The sequence below is a fragment of the Dicentrarchus labrax genome, unplaced genomic scaffold (assembly GCF_905237075.1).
Source record: "Dicentrarchus labrax unplaced genomic scaffold, dlabrax2021, whole genome shotgun sequence".
In the NCBI taxonomy this organism is placed as follows: Eukaryota; Metazoa; Chordata; class Actinopteri; family Moronidae; genus Dicentrarchus; species Dicentrarchus labrax.
The window spans coordinates 11,314,136-11,336,876 of record NW_026136719.1 but is presented as its reverse complement, the minus strand read 5'-3'; the positions used below and the strand labels follow the sequence as shown (position 1 = coordinate 11,336,876).

Genomic DNA, 22,741 nt, shown 5'->3' with positions numbered 1-22,741 from the left:
TCATTTTTTTCATGAAACTCTTATTTTGTGACATGTAATTTTGATAACTTCCAAGTTTTATCAGCTTCAGTATAAAATAAAATATTATCAGTACAGGCCTTCAGTAGCTTCTCCCAGTAGTCATTACCTTTTTAAAAGCAGAGGCTGGAGCCATCTCTGCTCCACTCAGCGTCCGCAGGAGGAACATAGGCCACGAGGAGGCATTCATCCTGAAACCTGAACACCAGGTCAAAATACAACACAAGGGTCAGATTTATTAAAATGAAAACAATGCAACAGGATATATACTGTGTGAAGATATAAATGTGTCTACTGACCACTGTAACAACAACAACAGACCATTGTAAGCAATGTTCAATTAAATGAGCTGTACATATTTGAATTGTTGACCAGATCTGGGATGCGAGCAGTGATTCAAAGGATCTGCTCAGGTGGAAATTGCACAGCAGAAATTGTGGCATGTCATTGCAGGAAACTGACAGGTATAATAATGATTGCTGCAATCAACTTAGGGGAGGTCCTGCTATTGTGCGTGCTGGTTCACTAGTCACTGTTACTGGGACACTTAGTGGAACGGAGCCATTGTTATTGTGACCCGTGTTTTTCCTGCTGTGAAAAATCTAAATGTCTGCTGTGCAACCAGCCCAACAGGCTTCACTATGCTGGTAATGACATGTTACCATGTATTAATTAAAACGATGAAGCTGTAAGTTGTCCCATTCTAACAGGAGTAACAAAACAAACGTCTGCTGTAGACAGCAGACATTTTGTCTTTTAATGGTAGGAAAGGCACAGGTGATAGCCGACCTCAAACACTAACAATAATTCTGTTCTATTCAAGTGTCCCAGTAAGCCATGAGAGTCTGCCAGCATGCACAATACCAGGGGCCTGAAACTGAAGCAGCTGAATGGAATTCAGCCACCACTAATGTTATTATTTATACCTGTGCTTTTCCTGTCAGTCAAGCACAGTCTGTGCACATCCACACTGTGTAGGGGCTCTTAAGGTTCAAATAATGTTATTGTAATGTTGTATTTTTAATCAAGTGTCTATGTATCTGTAGTAGTGTGTATTTACCCTTGAAGTCTTTTATTGAAAGGCACATGTTGGCTCTTTTATTTCCTAATTTTCATGGTTACCTGAAGTGTTGGGGTACTTTTATAGAGTAAATATCTTTTATTGTAGAATTCATACACTTTTCTACAAGAAGGGAATGTTCTGCATCTTAATTGGAAGTTTAGTGCTTGTTTTATTGCAGCTCCTTTAGCTTTACTTTCTCGTTTCGTTCTGGACTTTTGGCTTTTATACAACGGAGACCCTGTTTTGTCAGGGAGGTTTCGCTGTTGCATTGCAATAAAGTCCTGAAAAGTGTGGTCCACGGATATGTATTAGATCCACTACATATCTATCACATTTTGAGTAAATTATTTGTTTGAGACATTGTTTAATTTTAAAATATTTAAATATTTCGCATTACAAAAAAATGTCATGTAAAAACAGACTCACTGCTGGCTGTACCAGTGTAAAGACACTCACCCAGCGGTGGCTGCAGCATGTCTCCGGTCCTTTCGCAGGTTCCTATTGGCTGAATTTCTAACGAGTCTATCAGTCTCCAGAAGTCGTTGGTGTTGTCACTACCGTCCAGACGGAGGCGTAGACGAGTACCCATCATGCCCATCACCGTTGCAATGCACACAGAGTTAGAGTTGCGAGGGTCCCGTGCCTCAAGTTTCATACCAACTTTAAAGTCATTGGAGGGGGGCACTCTGGACTGCAGAGGGACACACAGTCACTGTCATGTATTGTGATGACACTTGTGATTGGATGATTGAAATACTACCAGTCTTTAAGCTAATGCATCTTAATAATCAGCTACCTGTTTGAAACAAGTCGGCGACGCTGCGACAGAGGACGTTTCTCTCAGATAGTCTTCCCAACTGAACGGTTCTAGTAACAAAAACAACAGAAACAAACCATTGATTACTGGCAGTTTGTCTTAGGAAAGTGCAAGAGAAAATGCAGTGACAGTGCAAGTACTAAAATATATTATAATGAAGTGACCCAAACAAATGAGAGCTGCGTTCACAAAATATTTTCAGGAGGACTAAAACTTCTGAGGTACTATTTTTTGTCTTTAATCTGCAATAACAGTTTTTTTGGCCACTTGGGGGCAGCAGATACAAAGCTATGGACACAGTATTGATATATCATCATATTTTAAGTTGATGAACTTGTTGTATTTATACATTCAGTAGTTACAGAACATAAGTCCAATATTCAGTCTTTATTAGCTCTTTTTGTCTCTACCAACTCCTGTGGGGAATATCTGTCTCTGTAACCAAAATCTCAGCATTTTAGCAGACTTAGACATATTTATGTAAATCATAAATATAACAGACTTTACAATTGATTACAACTATAAAGAAAAATGCCCAGTTTATGCTACAGTTGCTAAATCTGTTTAGAAGAAATAGCAATACATTTCGGTTAAATTTGGTGCACATCAGTAACTTGCTAAAACCTTCTGAATTCACAGTTTAACATGTAACTTATGAGTAACTTATTTAGTTAACACACCCCAGAAGTTAATGAATAAAAGACAAAATAGGTTACTGCAAGAATTGACACATCAGCTGCTGAATCAAAAAAGCTATTAAGTCAAAAAGATTTAAATTACACTGCTAATGAAAGGATCAACAATAAAGAGGCACAAGCCAGAGAACAGAGTTGCCAACCATTAGATTTGTCGAGGGCAGAGCCTGCTGTGATGCTGCTTCGTCTCTCCTTCTCCTCTTTTTGATCTGAAATCAAAAGATGATTGAACTACTCATCAGGATTTGGAAGCTACTGATACGCAGGTTGTAATTACTGTGTGAATGAAGGCATGAAACCTGCAATTGTAATAGTTCAAGGGAAAAATAAAATGATCTCAAGCATACCAAACACCAAAAATTATAATGATGCAGTAGCAAGGACGTGCACAAGGCGGGGCTAATGTTGCCTGAGCAACAACCTATTTGCTCTCTTTGGCTGAGCTGCCTTTCTGCTGTTGTGCCTGCACAAATACAAGTTGCTCATAATTGCTAGAGATTTAAATTAAATAAAAAATGTTGACATGTTTGCATCACATTGTGCGATATTTTTTATATTATGTTATCACATAAACTAATCTTAGCCAACTAGCTAGCTGGCTAACATAGGCAGCAAGCTACATGCAAGATCCTGTAACCTGTAGCATAATAAGGCAATATTGCAACATGATGCAAGCGTGATGCAAGCCACGCATTGTTCTGAAGCATTTTTATTTACATGGCATCCCATTTGTTATACCATTCCTCAGGGGTTGCCCTTTTTTCAGGTTAGAGCAACAGCCCCTCCAAACGTGTGTGCACGTCCCTGTGTGGTAGGAAACATCAGTGAGCATTTTCATCTGTGTGTGTTTGTTTGGTGATCAAATTGAGACATTTGAGAATTAGTCAAAGACCAACAGTGACAGGAGGACAACCAGAAGAACAGTATTGTGAAGGCCTACCCCTGTGTGGTGTTCGGCCCATGATGACCAAAGTTAACCGTGCTGCTGCAGAGGAGGTGAAGTCAGACAGGCTTTTACCTACACAGACGCTGGAGAGGAGACAGATACACTCTAAAAACTTCATCCACAATATTCAAATAATACCAGAATACAGAGATCTACAGTTTGGGATTATTTTAAAATAGCTCTTTGATGCCACAGCCCTATTAGAGTTAATAGATTATAAACTTACATGCAAAATTAATTTCACTTTTGTCCACAAAGACCAAGAAAGTGGATTACATCACTCCGGCTCTCAGATCTTTACACTGGCTTCCTGTGTGTCAAAGAATTGATTTTAAATTACTGCTGTTGGTTTATAAAGCACTGAATGCTGCTCCATTATGAAGCGTCTGGACGAGCATTCAGTTTTTATGCACCACATATCTGGAACAAACCCAGAACACTTTGATTCAACAGTTCTTTTAAGTCAGGGCTTAAGATTTTTTGCCACTGCATTTTATTAAATTAAATTTGGGACTATTTAGTTATTTTATTTATTGTCACACTATTTTTATTTTACTCTTTCAATCATATTTATTACTTTCTTATTGTGTATGTGTATTTTTATATTGTCTTGTTTCTTCTGTCTATGTTGTTGACTTGCCTGGCCTCTTTTGCAATACTGAACAGTGGCAATTTCTTTTTAAAGGTCTGGTGATATTTTTCTTACTGTCAACAAATCCAATGAAAAGACCAAAACCAACAATGAACTGATCCAAATAACAAGTCTTTATCTTGTCTGTGCAGCTAAATCCATACTTGTTTTCTTGTGTTTACCATTAAAACCACAATGAGCCAAATTGTTGAACTGGGTGACATGTTCCTTCACTACCATGAACACATACACTGTAATTTATTTTGAGTGAATGCAACATGTACCATCCTGCTTCAGTAAAGTATTCACTACAGCACCAAACATGTATTAATCCACAGCTGAAAATAGTCCCTAACAAATACACTATTGACTCCTGATATCTGAGTAATGTTTGCTAAAAAACAGCTGTTTTAGAAAATTACTGAGGCTTTTTAAAAAATATGACTGTATATTTGTAACACATTATTAAAGATTTCTGTCTGCAGTAGGAATGAATGGGTTTTCCGGGATAGCACTGCAGATAGGGTAGGAAAGTCAGAAAGTATTAAGAGACTGACTAACATACTGTGGTTTTATTTTTTTCTACAGGATTTGTTGACAGTAAGAAAAACAAGATTATCTCACAGTCAAAGACAATCTTCAGTCTAAATACTATGTTTGCTGCAGATTGTTTGCTTCAGGTTTCATTCTGTCATTGTCACATATGATTGATATTTTTCTGATTGTATTACTATTATCCTTTGATATCTAATCTGTTACTCACAATCTGGGTATAAACAGATGATATCCTATAATTTACAGAATAATACAGCAATCATATAAGATTCATTAAAACCCAATTAAAACATCTAATCCTATTAACTGTGCGTGATAAATACTTGATACCGCATAAATACTCCAGACATGTGCACGTCTGCTGAAGTAAGGGAATTTAAAATAAAAAGTGTCCAACAAATGGTATGTGCTGTTATTTCACAAGTCCGTATGAACTCCTCTGACCAAAAGGTTTCAGTTAGCAGCTTTGCCTCACTACTAACGTTTAGTCCTGTAAAAATTGTAAGAAATAGAAATATAATTGTTACCACACTGTTTATGCTGAAACTCTGCCACAAACATCCAGGTTCACAAAAACTCTCGGATAAAGTCCCACTCCCTGAAAAGTCTGCACATAGTGAGAGCTCAAAATGAAGCATAAAAATAATCCAAGGTACCAGAGCATCAAAAAAGTGATACATTCCAAATTAAATCCAGAAATCCAAAGGTTAAAATCTCTCCAGAAGCCAGACAATGCCTCCTTTCCTTGCGTTTGAAACTATTAGCATCTGCAATGTATTGTGACTGTCCCTCCCTCTGAAGACCCCTCTGCCTCAGCAGCGAATCCCATTGAGTCAGAAGGAGCCATAAAGATTCCAAGCTGCCATAAAAAGCCATTAAGAAGTGTGGATGTGGGACGTCTGCTGGCTGACATGAAAAGGATTCCAGCTCTGCTCCTCGCCCAGCTCCAGACTGGTTCAGTGTTTGCATTGGTCTGTCTGCCTCGCTCAAGAGGGTCAGACAAAACCTGTCCAGCAGACCAGGAAGCACTTAATTTTTACGGCCTCCATTTCCACTAAGGCAGCCACTTATCTGGGATTAGTGTAATGTTCACAGACCTGAACAGTGAGAAGATCTGAAAAATGACCCGAGACCTTGTTTCAGGAGAGGTTGTAACTTTTCCTTCACAGATCTGTCAGAGTGGCAGTGGTAGTATTTTTTCTCATGTGAATTAAAAGATTTGTTAAAAAAGTATGCAAAATTTCAAAATGACATTGTTGTAATTAATATATTTAGACTGATACTTGATGCTTGCACAAATATTGTCATTTCATTATGTTATTTAACTAAGTATAAAGGTCACCTAAAGTTCCATGAAAGATGTAATGTCACAGTAGGTAATTTCTGAGAGTAATACAGTATTATCTATTATTAGTGGGGCTGTAACTGATGATTTATTTACCAAATCAATAATCAGTAGAATACTTTTACGATTAATTAATCAAGTCTATACATTTGTGGAAAAGTTCCCAAAGCATCACAGGTGATGGCTTGAAATTGCTTATCTGGTGACCATCAGTGCAGAAATATCAAATGTACGATGAAATAAAACAGAGGAAAGCAACAAATGCTGACATTTAAGAATCTGGAACCAGCACATTTGCCATTTTTGTAATTTAAATGATAAATCAACTGATTGTTTCAGCAGTGATAACATTTGAATGTTTCTTTTACATGTTTACAACAAACAAAAAACGTATTTTGTAAAATGTAGATGCTCATTAACATTATGCTGAAATAACGCCCACGGGACATGTGGCTACACAATTGTAGTAGTGGATGTTTTTGTTTAACTCAAAGAACATTCTTTGTCTTTTTTTTTCTCTGATGTCACAAGAATATTTTGACCTACATTTAAGGAAAGGAGTTAAAATAATTATTAAAGTATCAACACGATTCAAAATAAAGTTGTTCAGATGTTTTCAAATTGCTCATTTTGTACGACCAACAAGTTAAAAACCCAAAGATATTCCGTTTCACATTCAACAAAGAAAAGCAGCAAATCTAAGCCTGAAATAATCAGTTCATTAACTTACAGAAAACTATTTTTATGTTTTAATCAATAATCACCACAATGCCACATTCTTGCTGATTTGCTGCTTTTCTTTGTTGAATGTGACTGTAAACTGTAGACATGTTTGCCTGTGGGACTTTGTGAAGAACCTTTATAGACAAAAATATGAATCAGTTAATAATAATAATAATAATAATAATAATAATAATAATTCAGAAAATAAGATTCTTCAATAATGAAAATAGGTTGCAGCCCTGAGCAAATCCTCCCAACTGAGAACCTGGAGCCAGGAAATATTTTACATATTTGAGATGATATTTCCTGGCTTGAAAAATTAAGATTAATCACTAATCACTTTACAAATTTTAGCTTGAAAAATAAGTTAAATGATAAAAAAAAATGTCAAAATAGTTGCTGATTAAATTAATAGTTTCATAAAGACTTTATGTGGGTTTAGCCTGCAGCAAGTCCTTCTGTGGGATTAGAGGGGAAATAACCATTTTATAAAATCTGACAGTATTGAGATCAACGTACAAATCCAGGTTGAAAACCATCCTCACAGCCTCCCCTGGTGTTTTTGTGTGCGTGTGTATGTGTGTGTGTGTGTGTGTGTGTGTGTGTGTGTGTGTGTGTCCGGCAGGACGGTTTGGAGACAGGGGAGTAAAAGGATCACATTACTGCTGAGAGGCTGAGGGGTGTGAGCCGCTACAGGGCGTCACCTCCAGGATGGTAACTTGGGATATGGTTTCATATCCAGCAACTTTTCATTACAGAATATTTCTCATCCAAACAGCTTTCTTAATACCGACATTTAGGTATTATAAGTTGCATCATCATATCCTACCTGTGTGGCATTAGGTTGCATGTGTGGTTGATTGGAAGAAGAAAACAGATCATTACTTTCTTTCATTTTCAGGATTTAGGTTTGGATGGGAAAGACTAAATCAACAGAAGATAAAATATAATTTGAAGAGAAGTCTGTGACGCATTTTCATTTGGTTTATGGTCACATTTTGTGGGCGGGACAGTGGTCCATATGCAGACTAAACGCTGCTAACGTTACGTTATATTCAACGGGCGTGATACTACAAGGCTGCGGGATTATTACCAAACGTTATTTTAGTTGCAGTTTTATCCTCTGCGGGAAGCCAGTAAACATAAAGCAACGGGAAATCTGCGTCAACGTCGCTACTGTACGCACCAAAGCTGCTCTCCGCCTGCACAGAATACAGTATAAACACGCTCTGCTATCTATCACTGCAAGGGCGAAACGGCAGGACAGCAGCTCGCTTTTTGATCGCAGCCCCGAAAACAAACGAGAGAGAAACCCGTCATTGGCAGCACATGAGAGTAATAATGAGACATGAGCCGTACCAACCGTTTGAACAAGGTATTTTGATGGGAGATTCCTCACTTTCTATCAGATGCAAGCCGCCATATTCGCTGCAGCTCCGCGCATGTCCACCGCGCAGTGCTGTAATTCATATTTTTCCACTGGAGGTTAAAAAAAATAAAACAGAGACAGAGGAGGGTAATTTTTAATTAGTCATTGTATGAAGACAGATATTGTTTCGTGTTGCGTTTTGATAATAAACGGCGTGTAGCGTGGAAACGAAAATTGTTCAGTGTTGTATTTTCGGTGTATGATGCAGGAGGAGGTGATGAGAAGGACAGAGGAGATATAACTGCAGGTTTACTGGAAGGTCAGATTCATGAGAGGCTGTAATAAAGAAATTCTATTTTTTTAAAAAGACCATATCCGAAAGAACAATTGTGGATTTAATCGTAATAGTGCAATAAACCAGCCTAATTAAGGGAGATTATTGCTGGATTGATTATTAATGTTGTCCTTTTTATCCCTGCTCCAACATGTGTTAAAATACTCAAAAGTCCAGCATTCAACATTTTACTTCATTTAAATATTATCAGCAAATTGTACTCAAGTATCAAACGTAAAAGTGTTCATTATGCAGAATGGTACCAGTTAGAGAGATGTTATAGTACTTTTTTTTATATATAATATTAATATTGATACATTTGCTCAGCAGCTGGAGGAGGTGGAGTAAAATTTAACTACTTAACTACTTTAAACTACTTTCTATGCTGCAATGTGTGTGTGTGTGTGTGGGGGGGGGTGTACTAGTTTATGAATATTTATTATCCTATATACATTTTGTTATTCTGTTCTATTTTATAGTGTTTTTCTAACATATTTCAACATCAGATTTAAAAGCAATAGCCTTATAAGATAACTCTGGCTCATTTGCAGTTTTTCTCAGCTGATCAGTGAGCACTGTCTCTATCAAATAAACCAATAAAATAAAGCCTATAGTAAAGTTTACCTTATTTTATGTTAAACTGACAATATGTTTTGTTTGTGATCTGTAAATTAACTATTAGTGTAACATAGAGGAGTAAAGAAGTATTTCCCTCTGAAATGTAGTGGAGTGAAAGTACAAAGTACTATAATAGAAATACTTAAGTAAAGTGTGAGTACCTCAAATGTGTCCAAAGTACAGTACTTGAATAAATGTAGGGTACTTAGTGATTTCACCCAACTGCTGATTATTGCCATAAAGATAACGATGGAAGTCTATCCATCATAAAATCCATATATGGCATAAAATTAAGAACCTCAGTGCAGTGATAAAATGTGAAATTATTTCTTTCAAATCTTGATATCCTAATATTCAAACACTTTAAACACTCAAATAACAAATGTGGCATCAAATGTAGGTGAGAAAGTTTTTCTTTGGCAACAACTCAGACCAAATGTTCCACATTTAATGAGGGCAGCTGAGCACTACGACTGTAGAGTTAAAAGTAAAATGTCACTCCATATCTTACCCCACAGTAATGATGAGTCAGGATACACTGTCCCACCATACAGGCCACTTGAGAAAAAATAGAGCATTGGTACATTTACTTTAGTATTATAGGCTTAGTAATTAAAAACGTATGTACATCTACCTTGATTTGAATATTTTATGTTTTATACTTTATACTTTTTATCTGCTACATTCCAGACTACATTTCCTCTGCATCTCACAGTTGCTTAATTTAATAATATTTTGAAACATAATTAATGATTGAAATTAAGATGCATTTGTTAAAGCTCTATCCAAAAGTATATAAAGTGCTTATATTAGCTCCATTTCAACCAGCTACAGCATTAAAAACAGCTTAATGCATCAGGAAGCTACAATTCAGCGTTATAAAAAGAATTAAAAACAATAAAAAGAGATCAATTATTATAATGATAGTGACAAAAACTGCAGTTGTGTCAGTGAGAACAATGAGTTGAAAAGGATGGTGTGGAGGTCAAACACAGAACACATGGCCTTTGGGAGAAGGTGGGTTCTCGCAACAGCCTGTAGCTGCAGCAGTTAACGTACAAAATATTTTATAACACCTTGCTCATTATGAAACAGACCGCGTGTCGGTGAATCCAGTGAATTCACACTGATTTCGCCAATTAGTGCAGTCATAAAGGGGAGGTGTAGGTGGGAGAGAGTGGAGACAAGCTGCAGGAAGATTTCTAATCACTGACACAACATGGATTGACCAAAAGGAGGGAAGCAACAGCAGTAACCGGCCGTGTGAAATCTCTGAATCACTGGAGGGTGATTGATATCAGGCATATTTAATATTTAAGAAATAACGAGCTGTATTCCATTTCCATCCCAAAGTTTCATTTTATCACAGTCATATTGGATGTAAAAACCACTGCTGGAACGCGCAGACGTCCCTGTTTCTATTGGCTGTGCGCTGCGTCGCTCAGAGGGATGACGATTTTGCTGCTATTACCAGCTGATGCTGAGGCTATGAACACGGAGCCTCTGAAGAACTGTTGACGGTACATTGACACCAAGTCATCGGCGTTATGCCCGCGGATTCGGTCTCATCTCCATCCAGAGATTGAGTGAGTAGGATATTTGATCGTGTCACGACGCACAGGCCCGGGCTTTCCCCCCCTCCTGTCGCTCCACATGATGTTTCTTCGTCTTCCCACATCATCATTTTCACGGGCATGATGCTGTGTGCTTCACAGATTGAGCTTTCTCACCTCATACAGGCGACACATCACATCTGCAGGTAAAGAGGTTCATTGCTTTAAACGACGGACGGGCTGCGTTGGATTATCTGTTCTTTTTTGTATGCGTGCGTGAGATTTTGTCTTAATTATGGGGTTATGGGCAAACGCTATTTGTGGATCTTGTTGTGCAACACTGTCATGAACACTGGTCCGCGAACCACGTTATTATAATGTATGTGCTGGTTTGCTGTGTAGGCTGAGAAACGCGTGGACAGCGATGGAATGGTGGTGCGCTCCGCAACGCAGCGATGAGAGAGACGCAGTTTCGATGCAGAGAGAGCAGCATTACTATCCTCTCTTTGCTTCTCTCTCTTTCTCTCTCTCTCTCACCTCATATACACACACGCACACACACACTTAGTCCCGTGCACGCGGACGCACGCACCTGCCTATTAAATGCACACTCCCAAACTCACTCGTTCCCATGGCTTTTCCTTTGCACGCAGACACCAACAGGCGTTTGATGCAAGATTGATGTTGCAGTCCGTTCTATCAATATTTTTCAGGACTTTCACAGTGATGTTGCCATCAGTAGGAGGAGGAGAAGCAGCAGCTTATCAATAAACCGACCCTGTGCTGCCTGTACCCATTTTTTAGGCACAGTTTTCTTTGAGTACAGGAAAGAATGCATCATAGGTTGCCCCAATTGCAGGCTTTCAGGATATATTTGTCTACTCAGACAAGGTACAGTATGGATCTAATCACTCCAACACCATGGCAACACCATATCCTTAAATGACTAGCCATGGATGGCCTCAACATCCACCTTCTCATTTCCTCTGAAAAGACTTAGCTGTGTGGAGTGTACACTGCATAGGAAAACGCCCACACAGGCACATGAGCCAAATCAACATTAAAGTGTTTTTGCACTGCTGAATATATCAAGTGTTATACAAATGAAGTTGGACTGATACTGTGAGAAGCTTTGATGGTTCCAGTCCAACAGCATTCGCATTACAAAAGAGGCATTTAATAACCGTGGTCAGTTTTTGGATGTGTGACAGGAGAAGATCTAAGCCTTTGGATATAATTGTACTGAGCTTTTTTTCTTCCTAAAACAAAACACTTTATCATTGAGTGTGTATAAATGTGCATGGCCTTGGAAATTGGTTCAACATTTTGAATGTGGCAGCAACAGAGAGCTGTAGGTAATTATACAGTGGATACGACACAAAGTACAGCTGAGGCTGATGAGAGTGTCAGTAGTTTTCATTACCATAAATGTCTGTACCAAAGGGCATGGCTATCCATCCAAGAGTTGTTGAGCTATTTCGCTAAAAAACAGAAAAGTGAACTTGCTGGTGGTGCAAGTGGAAAAGTCAGAGGATGACCAGAATGAGTAGGAAACATCATGTAAGAACTATTAATGTTTGTACATTCACCAACTTCACAATCAGTGAAGATTTTAAGATATTTCAGTGGATAAGTGAAAGCTTTAACCGGCTGATGGCACAAGAGGAAAAATCTGGGGACCACTGAAGTTCTTAGGATTCATACTCTTGGCATGTTGTATATCTGTGCCAAATGTTATGGCAATCCGTCCATGAGCTGTTGAGACATTTCACTAAAAAACAAAATGCATCATGTTGCCCTAGAAGAAAAGACAGGGGATCACCAGTATAGGATTTAACCTCTAGGGGTAATACATGTTGTTGAGATATTTCAGCCTGGACCAACTGACTGACAGCAAACTACAAAGTTAGACTTGTGCAATGTAGGCAGGGTTTAACAGTGCTGCCAGCCATTATGCATTCACTCTAGACTGTCACCCTTGCAGCATCCTCCAGATTGAATGTGTGGCTGATGAGAATAGATGAGATAGGATGAGAGTGTGGAAGTAAAGCTTAAGTCATCCATGATTTAAATGTGTCCTCGAGGAAAAGCCTTTCTGTACATCTATGTCCTAGTTAGCCACCATCTGTGCCAGCAATATTACCAGCATGCTACTGTCTGTGCAAGGAATGATGGGAAGTTAGACCTTGAAATGACCCTTCAACAGCATATTTTAACACCTTGCTTCTCTATATTGTCTCTGGTCTTCCAGGTACAACCGTGTGGAGGACTGGATAGAAGTACGAGGTGGACAACCTGAAGACATGGAATAAAGGGAATTTGGAGACGACTGAAACAACTTGAGTCAGATCCATAAATACAAGAAACTGACTCGTAAAAAAACACGTACAGCTGGAAGAGAGCTGTAGAGTGAGGAAGAGAGAAGCTGAAGCAGATGAGGAGTGAAGATGGGGTGTGGTCAGACGCTCGCCATGTTTCTGCTGGACTCTACAGTGCACCCCGTTAGCCGCCGGTCAAAGCAGGAGCCTCCTCGCTAAAACCAGAGCAGCTCATTTCACCTGCTGGAGGAGCTCCCACACTCGGTGATGTGATGAATAAGTTTGAAGTCCTTGGCATTGTTGGAGAAGGTACGTGGTTTCACACAGCATATTTTACAGCATGTTTGTAGCATGTGAGAACTGTACATACTGTTGTTACCAACTCTTGTTCTGGCGATCAGAGCCACTGAGGGCACCAATGTCATATCCACTGTATCCACCTGTGTGTAAGGTGCATTTTACATCGTACAGCTGAAACCTATATATCACTGTTGTCAGATCTTGGATCTCCAACATGTCCCCTTTTCAGGAGCTTAGCATTTTTGCCACAATGCAGAGGGACATTAAAGGGGTCTGTGAGCCTGAGAGTTGGAGAGATTTCTCATAGAATAGTATATAATCCTTAGAGACTGTCCTCAAAAAGAAAACGACAGCATTAGTCATTTGTTTACCATGTACTCTGAAGTAGTTTCCAGGGCCTTTATTTAACTCAACTGCAGAAAGAAGAGGCCTTTATCTCAAACAGGCTTATATTAGACAGGTCTTTATTCCTACATTTCCCTGTTTTGTCAGCACATCTTGCATGATTTTTTGTTAAAAAATCTGCTCTGAAATGTGAAATAATCTGCTCCTAACTCAAAACATCCTCAATGTTTATCTGATGTCAAGATAGTGTCCATTTTTACAGCACTCATTTCATCAGTGCACTAACAGTTATGTCATAATCACCAATCTGCTGCTCTGAGTTTCTCCGCTCTGACAGAAACACTGTTTTCATTATCTAACTATTTCCAGTTGCATTCATTTCAAAGTTTTTTTTTTTTTTTTAAAGATGGTAAAGTTACCATCAATGAAATTCAACACTTCCTGGATTGGTGTTTCACATTAAAAGCTCTCCAGCAGCTCCCAGGGCATGAACCCTCTCCTTAGTAGACTTTTAATCTGCATGTTCAGGTGTTGAATTTCACGGTCTGTAACCAAACCACAGCAGAGTAGAAGCAACTGGAAATAATTAGTGAATTAAAACAGTATTTGTGTCAAAAAGAGAAACTGATGAGAGAGAAAAAGAGAGTACTGATGGAAACAGTGCTGTGTAAGGGTGTCACGATACCAGGATTTTAGGATACAATACTAGTATAAAAACACGATACTGGATACCATGGTAAAATTATAAAAATGAATAAATGTCACTGAACACAAACTGCGGACCAGTTGATTTTCTTCTCTGTTGTTTCATCCGTGCAACCTTGGATTGAAAATCTGATTGTAGATCTAATTTTTTTTCTTTATAGCTTCAGTACTTTCGATACTATTGAATATATTATTAACAGAGATCATAAAAAAGAAAGAAAGCTATGTTTATATTTGCTTGACAAAGACCTCCAACAGCCATGTGAATTATGACTCTTGCCCGTCAGGAACAAAGCTGGATGTAGCTTGATGTTGGTGTAGCACTGCAAAACCTCGTGGGGAGGAGGTCAAAGTGGATGTTTGGGTTAAGAAAGTATGTGACATGAACATGACAGACCGCTGTTCATTTTACATGTTGAGCAGCAGCCAACCTTGTTCTCTTTTAATCCTGACCACAATCTTTTACAATCTTTCCTAAGCATGAGATTCACATTTTCACCAGATTGCAATGACATGTTTGTCTTTTATCACACACATCTGTAGTTCAGACTCTATACACATCTTTAGACTTCTTTCAAGCCAAGGAAAAGTTTTAAATATAAAGGGATTCAAGTTCCTGAATTGAATTCATCTAACAGTGAAACTTTTAGCCTCGCAGAAAATATCTGAAATACTGAGGTCATGCACATTAGCCAGTAGATTGTGTGCATTAGTTTGTTTTTGTGCGTGTGTGCTTCTGTGAGTGTGTTTGAGTGTGTTTTACTGAAGAATAAAAAAGGTTTGTTCAACTCTTGCTTCAGTGACAACATTGATGGCTGGTTAGAAAATGAAATAAAAGAGGATAAAATGTGAAGTCTTGCTGTGAAAGACTCGCAAGTATTCCACACACAGGTCCTTCACACATCAAACCATGCAGAAATGCAGAAATTATTTCTCTCAGTCAGCGGCGTCATTGGTTGCTGATTTCAGTGAGATGGACTGACATGCCTCCCTGGCTTCACTCTAATGTGAAAAGACAGAGTAACCGAGTGTTTATTGTACTGTTGATAATTCTCACTAACTGTAATCTACATGAGTGCCTGTCAGCATACATTAATCAAAAAGTTAGCTACACAAAGAACTGCAATTAAATGATGGAAGTTTTAAAGCCACAGCAACAACATTTTTCATGCTTTTTACTTGTTTTAAAGGTATAAAATAGAACTTTTCCACATTAAAATGTCTATGTCTGTCTATGTTGTATATTTTGTTGAGTTATGAGTTATTCTTACCTTACCCCAACATGTTTGCAAAAAATGTTGGACCCCAGATAAATCCATTATTTTATTCAGGTAATAGAGCATGTCCTTGCTTGCCTCTAGTTTTTATAACTACCAGGACACATCGGATACGTCAGAGAGTGAGCAAATGAAGTCAGCGAACGTGACTAAGCGTTCTTTGAATAAATCTTTAATATTTTCTAGGCTCATCCATGAATAATACCTGCTTAAATCACGTCAGATTGATTTCAAACTACATCTTTTGTTACTGTTTTGATGTCAGAGACTTACTAGCAGCACCAAATTGCATACTGTACATGTAAAGTCACCATGTGTAGAGTGTCTTTCAATTCATTCTGATGGCATGAGTTAAAGGTAGTCATTTTTATCATTGTAAAACACATTTTATTGACTATTTTCCTCAACATAAGAACAATGTAGTCTCTTGGATAATTTAACTGTACTTACATAAAAGTTTTATTTAGAAATCATGCTTTCTCTCTGTTTGACATGGCAAAATGACATGCCTCAGTACCTTTGAGCCTCAGCCACCCATAAGAAAGAGGCCCTTTAGAGTCATGAATCAGAGCTGTAGCAAATTCAGAACACTTTGTTGTTGCACGCAGGAACAAAACACAGCATCAACTGATATATTCTTTCAAAATTTACCTTGAATCAAAAAACTGATCTGATTTAAACCATTGACTCCATTTTCAAGTTTCCACAAAGCATAACCTTAGCCAGTCAACAAGCTTAAAATTCTCTTGTGTCAGTACACAAGAGAATTTTAAGCTTGTCGATCGGGTGTTTCTTATGGAAATACTCAGGGCTGTTGACTTCTCTCCTCACTGTTGCACATTCTTGTATTTCTAACTTACAAAAAACAGATATTTTCAAACACAGTGTCTCATCTTTTGTACCAGCAGTTCAAGGAGGTTTCAGTCCACCCAAGCCTTGGAATTGCTCCAACCGCCACTCACCTACAGTAACATTGTTTATGTAGAAAACACTGTAAACATTTCACTTCTGGAATTCTGGAGCATGTTTCACAAAGTTTGCAACAAAAGATCATTTCCTCCCACATTTCAATAATCAAAACAAATGTACTCACGAACCATGCAGGAGCATGTATAGAGCTCTGTACAGACTCACAAATTGATCTGCTATTTGTGAGTGTAGATTATTTCTCTTCTTATTAAGTGTCACTGCAACCATTTGTGATCTGCATGAAAGCAAAGCTTGCAAATTCCCTTATGGAAACAGGCCCCTGGAAGTCTAAACTAACTCACAACACTGTAACAGCATAGGTTTTTCTAATCACAGAAGGTTTGTTTCATTAGTCTTCCGGAAAAGCTGGACTATGTTCCTACAGGTTTCTGTCCATACCCATAGATGATGAAAGGGTATATTTGCTGGATAGTCATGAAAATATTTAACATTATTTATTTAACAAACATAAAACAATGATTCTGTCAGTATTCAACAACTACAGCTACCATATGGCTTGCTGTAGGGAATGTTAACAAAATAACTGTTGTTTTATCTTGTTTCAGCTTTTCACAAAGAACAATGAAAGTATTATCTAGAGGAAAAGCCATTTTTATTACAGATGCTAGTATGACATAAACTAGATAGGAAAATGGGTGTAATCAGCCCCTCATAAGACCAAAGTTGTACTTTAAATAACCTTAAAAAACATTTAATCACAGCACAAACACCAAGCCAGGTAACACTGATGGCTACAACACATCCCCCCGAGCAAACGGGGACATCAGAAATCTTAAAATCTAAAATATGGATGATCAGCTGAGAACAGGACATGCTTGGCAAAGACAGAAACCCACAGAGATACTGTGTGTGTGTGTGTGTGTGTGTGTGTGTGTGTGTGTGTGTGTGTGTGTGTGTGTGTGTGTGTGTGTGTGTGTGTGTGGTGTTAGTTGTCAAAGGTATAAGCATACGTGTGTGTTAAATGTGTGGGAGAGTACCTATGCATCCGCCTCACCTATTAACTGTTGATTCTTTGATGGTTCTCACCTGCTGCACTTGTTTTATATGAACATGTTTGTTCGAGGTTTAGAAGACCAAAACGTAACTGAGATGTTGAAACTTATTGATCTTTTGTTTCTTCCTCTCTGTTTCTCTGTCCAGGAGCGTATGGAGTGGTGCTTAAGTGCAGGCATAAGGTAAGACAGTGTTTCTCATTTCTGGATTTTATGAAAATGGTTTCCTTTATTGTGATATGAAGTCTTTGTGTTGCAGTGCATTTTGATAGTGAATAATCAAATTAAAATATGTAGAAAATGAAACTAGAGCTGCAATGACTAGTCGATTAATCATTTGAGTAATTTTTCAAGCAAAAAGTCCCAAAATGTTCAAGCTTCTGTGGATTTGCTGCTTGTATATGGACCTTTTTGAACTATTTTGGGGTTTTGGACTGCAACACTTAAAGCAGCACTATTAAAGATTTTGTATTAGTTGTGATTTGGCGCCCGCAGTTTCAGAGTGAAATGCTTTTGTCGTAAATATGGATCACTGTACGTGTGCATGTGTTATGATTACATTACTTATGATCAACAACTTGCAAGTCGATTTTTGCCAACACAGCCATTAGTGCAAGAACAGATGTACAGGATGTAGAGTGAGAATGACAGATGCACCATTCACCCCTATTACAAGTCAGTGCAGCATCAAAATGATTTTAAAGCTGTTAAGGTTAAGGTAGAAAAGTTACATAATGGGGCTTTAAGGGCATTACTTTGTACTTTGCATGGGCATTTTCCACTACTTCATAAACTAAATGATGAATCAATCAGTTGACAGTGTAAATGTCTGTTAGTTGCAGCCCTGAATGAATCTAATCTCAGAAGTGGATGTCTGACATTTCAGTTTCATTGGGCCTCTAGTTAATGTAAAAAATGAGTACTTAATATCTCCAGACATAGATATTTGCATCAACTTAGTAGGAATATAAATCACTCTCTGCTGAGATATTAGATATATCGTCTTTCCTTCCTTATTGCCGCTAGCAGATATTAATGTATTGTAAATATCATTAACAATGGTAATTTCTACACACAAGCTGGAGAAATACTATGCCCAATAATGATGCCACTAGTTGCTTGTGGTGTTCAAACTCATAAACTTCAGTCACATACTGACCTACTCTCTCACATTGTCTGCATGAATCTGAATATTCTCTGAAACAGACTGGTGTGTAATAAGGGCTCCAACCGTTGCTCTTTAAAAAAGTATTTAAATGTATGCCATTAATGTGCTTGGTATGCATGAACGCAAGGCCTGTTGGTATGACTCATTCAGCAGTGCCTACCATACGTGACTGAATCCCAGCTCATGTATTGCTGTTGTATCTTCGTCTACTGTTGGCTGTTTCTCTGCAGTGTGTTTCAAGCTAATGTTTCAAAATCTTAACTGGCCATAATGATACATTTCAAATCTTTTAAGCTAGACTGTAACTCGTATTAACCAGCAGACACAGTGAAAGCATGACAATTGTTGTTTAATGATAAAACCTAATGTAACATTAGCACATAGTAGAGTCAAAGTCAACAAACAGGCTCAGGCAGTTACACAGATATATACATACATTAGCTAATATGGAGAAAAAAAATTAAAAAAAACCTACCTACAGGTACAAATAAAGTAACCATATACCAAACTAGGGCTTTCACTTTCAAAAAATCTAATTCAAAATGTAATTCTTTCAAATACAACTCTCTCTGGTCCAACAAAACATTGTGGAATTGGTGTTCTTTTGTGCTGCTTCACTTGAGTGACAAGCTAATGTTACTGTAAGGCAAGTGAACTTTACACAGTCAGAAAACAGGCTTACTTTTTATAAAAACAATTTTCTTATTATCTATTTTAAACAAACCCACGTCTGAGGTTGGTTCAAACGCTGCTACATGACACTTAATTAATGATTCATGTAAAGAAATGAAGTGTATGTCAGTAAATTCACTCACATGGTAACCAGCCCAACTCTTATCTAGCCCTCTGACATCTTCACTTGCAGAAGTTCAGCTTAATATTGCTGACAAAGATGCACTTCCCATGGCTGTCATTCTCGCCTCGGTATTCGTCTCTTACCACCTCTCCTTAGAAGGCATAATTGCTTCAGTAATAAGGGCCAATACGAAGATGCATATATTGTATGGCTAAGATACAATTACTATGTGCCAAGAAATTAGTTTAATATAATTCACATATGTATAGTATTAGGCTAAATAAAGGCTTGGAAGACATAATGCATTTTATGCACAATTCTAAAAGCAACACTAAATACTGTAATGCTAAATAGTTCAAGCATAGATAGGCTGGAGATAGATGACCGGGAACACCAACCTCCCAACCTGATATTTTGCCTGATATATGTTTTTTTTTATTCTTTAAAAAACGTCAAACGTCAGGTGCTCAAGCCCCCTTTGAGGTCTATCCATCCACGTGCAAGGATGATTCAGTGTCATGAGTATTTGTTAAAACACAGCTTGCTAGTTTTCTCACTTTTCTGTAAGCCAAGAGAAGCATAGTTGATAATGCAACAGGGCATGACAGTGCATTTTACTGAAGAACAAGACACAGCTGGATGCGCTCATGTTGAATTTGAACATATTATTACAGATTGAACATTGGATTTTTCCCCACATTGAAAGGGTTTTTTGAATTGCGAACAAAAATGATAGCCCTGATGATAGCAACAAACCCCCAGACTGGTGGAATTGAGCAAAGGTTCGTGTTTTATTGCCTATCAATTCAATTAGGCTAAGTATTGTATTAAAGTTACATAGTCCTACTTTAGGTAACTTTTCAGCTAGGAAAATCTTTGGATGTTTGGAAAATATCACATGCACACCAATACAATCTAAAGTCGAATCAGACCACCTCTAAAAGTAGGCTATATCTCTGAGGACATTGTATAGGGTTTTGCATTTCTTATTTCATTCAGATTTTTGCATACAATGAAACGGCTCATGGAAGCATTTTTGACCATAGTAATTAAAAAGCTTTTGACCTAGTCTTTGTTCACGTCACGTGTTCCACCTTGTAATGATCCTTTAGACTTTAGAGAGCAGGAACAATATGTTTAGAAAGCTACAACAAGTAAAATTATTCAAGTACATGAGTGAATACACTTAGAAACAACCTCTAAGGCTAAAACCAATACATTTGTTATGAATGAAATGGCAAACTGATGAGAGAGCATGGGGTTAATGATTACAGATTACTGGAACTATTATTAGCACCTGCATTCAAGGCCTCATTAACAAAGTGATGTTAAGAGTTTAATCTAAATGAATGGGGATCCATAAACAATCATATTTCCTTTTTCATAACTTATCATAGAATTGGGTATTTGTCTGTAAAACGGTTAACAGGACACCTCAAACTGCAAAAAAGGTCAGTTATGAATTTCTATTATGGATTTTTGATCCATGGAGGTTTTATGCTTCCTAAACCTTCCTTGAGTTGAGAATTTTTTTTTATTTGAAGTTTTATTGCATTTTATAACAGGAATATCCACCAACAAATAGCAACAAAAATAAAAACAAAAACCAGGTAGGAAACCAACAGAAATTAACATAAGATAGCAGATATTTGGTTACAATAATGTGGTATGTATTAGTACATTCAAATAATTACATAGCTAGTGTACAACATTGTAATACTCTTTTCAAGTTAGGTTGCACCCTATGGACATATATCCACTAAAGCTGTCCCATCATTCCTTAACCATCTAATTTTTACAGTTCAGTCTTCCCAGCAACAATTCCATCATTGGTTTCCTCCACATGTTCATGTCGAGCACATGTTATTAATCCAGTTGTTAACACTTAAAATGAAAATGTACTCAACTGTAGTACTGTAGTTTTGTCCCTAAGGAGGCACATTGTTGGTGATTTGGGAAGTTCACATTCTAACCATTCACCCATGTATTCCAGAACATTCCTCCATAGGAGAAAAACCAGGGGTCATTCCCAAAATGCATGCATGTATGTACCAGGGTGTAGTAATATCTATGAAGTATTTCATATTGGATAAATTTGCCCCTGGCTTCTCTGATGTATTCTCCTTTGTTGGAAATAATCCTCTCCCATATTTCTTCATCACATATACAGGCCAGGTCTTTTCCCCTCTCCTCCTAAGGTTTTTACAATCGTTGTTATTTACCCAAGGACATAGCTCATACCACTTTGATGCTTTATGAAACATTGTCGGCAGTTGTAGATAGTGCTCTACTGGGTTTTTTTCATGTGTGAAAGTGAACTTTCCCCTTAATACAATGTCTACTTTGAAAATATTACTTAACCACTAAGCCCAATAAATTGTTTAGGGTTTTTTTATGTTTTTATTTTGGGAGTGTACCATATGGATACATATTTCTGATTATTATGAGAGATGTTACATTTTTATTTACTTCTTGCCAAACAGTCTTTGAATGTATTAGAATGGGATTCATCCAATTATTTTTCTCCCCTTCTAATATTTGTGCTAAAAGCTCAATAGGTTTAAAAGGAGACGTAAGCTCCTATTCAATCAAAATCCAGTCCAATTCAGAATTTGTTTTAGCCCAGTGTCTGGCAAGTTTAGCCATTTCAAAAGAAATATTGTAATATTTTATGTTTGGTAGAGATAGGCCTCCACTCTTCTTGGGCTGGCAGAGCTGGTCCACATGAATCCTAGGTTTTCTTCCATGCCAAAGAAAATGTTTTATGATATTATTTTGTCTTAGTAGTAATTGTTTTGGAATACACATTGGTATCATTCCAGTTATATAATTTATCTATAGGACTATAACCATTTTTATTGTGTTCACTTTCTCCCATAACGTCAAGCGTAATTTACTCTAGATTTTTTCCAGAAGACCTTTAATTTTGTTCAATAATGTTTCATTATTGGTGGTAATGATTTCTCATATGCCTGGATTCGGTTCTATCCCCAATTATTTCATACCATTTGAAAACCATTTGAAGTTACATGTTGACAGTAGATTGGAGGAATATATATAGTCTGATTTAAGCCAATTCATTTTGTACCGAGATACTTTGGAATATGCTTCAATAACTTCTAACAGCACTGATATAGAGGTGACTGATTCTTGACTCAATACCGAAATGTCATCAGCATACAG

At 37.5% G+C, this 22,741-nt stretch overlaps 2 protein-coding genes across 11 annotated transcripts in view; one reads left to right on the top strand and one right to left on the bottom strand.

Moving 5' to 3' along the window:
• The window catches only part of scml2 (Scm polycomb group protein like 2), a 28,525-nt gene extending 20,272 nt beyond the window's left edge, over positions 1 to 8,253 (bottom strand). For 3 of the 5 annotated variants that reach the window (XM_051379086.1, XM_051379087.1, XM_051379088.1), the window contains exons 1-6: positions 5,258 to 5,301; positions 3,534 to 3,622; positions 2,737 to 2,802; positions 1,878 to 1,948; positions 1,538 to 1,772; positions 128 to 216 (exon numbers count right to left, since the gene is read on the bottom strand). In XM_051379086.1, the coding sequence (XP_051235046.1) occupies positions 128 to 216; positions 1,538 to 1,772; positions 1,878 to 1,948; positions 2,737 to 2,802; positions 3,534 to 3,622; positions 5,258 to 5,286 (579 nt within the window). In that variant the 5' untranslated portion in view covers positions 5,287 to 5,301. Of the gene's footprint in view, positions 1 to 127; positions 217 to 1,537; positions 1,773 to 1,877; positions 1,949 to 2,736; positions 2,803 to 3,533; positions 3,623 to 3,765; positions 3,782 to 5,257; positions 5,302 to 8,156 lie in introns of those variants that run through there. The other 2 variants (XM_051379089.1, XM_051379090.1) reach the window with 2 other exon arrangements.
• Positions 7,562 to 22,741, top strand: part of cdkl5 (cyclin-dependent kinase-like 5) — a 42,816-nt gene continuing 27,636 nt past the window's right edge. For 2 of the 6 annotated variants that reach the window (XM_051379080.1, XM_051379078.1), the window contains exons 1-3: positions 10,532 to 10,873; positions 12,919 to 13,294; positions 17,743 to 17,777. In XM_051379080.1, coding sequence (XP_051235040.1) covers positions 13,258 to 13,294; positions 17,743 to 17,777 — 72 coding nt within the window. In that variant the 5' untranslated portion in view covers positions 10,532 to 10,873; positions 12,919 to 13,257. Of the gene's footprint in view, positions 8,169 to 10,531; positions 10,874 to 12,918; positions 13,295 to 17,742; positions 17,778 to 22,741 lie in introns of those variants that run through there. The other 4 variants (XM_051379079.1, XM_051379074.1, XM_051379077.1 and 1 more) reach the window with 3 other exon arrangements.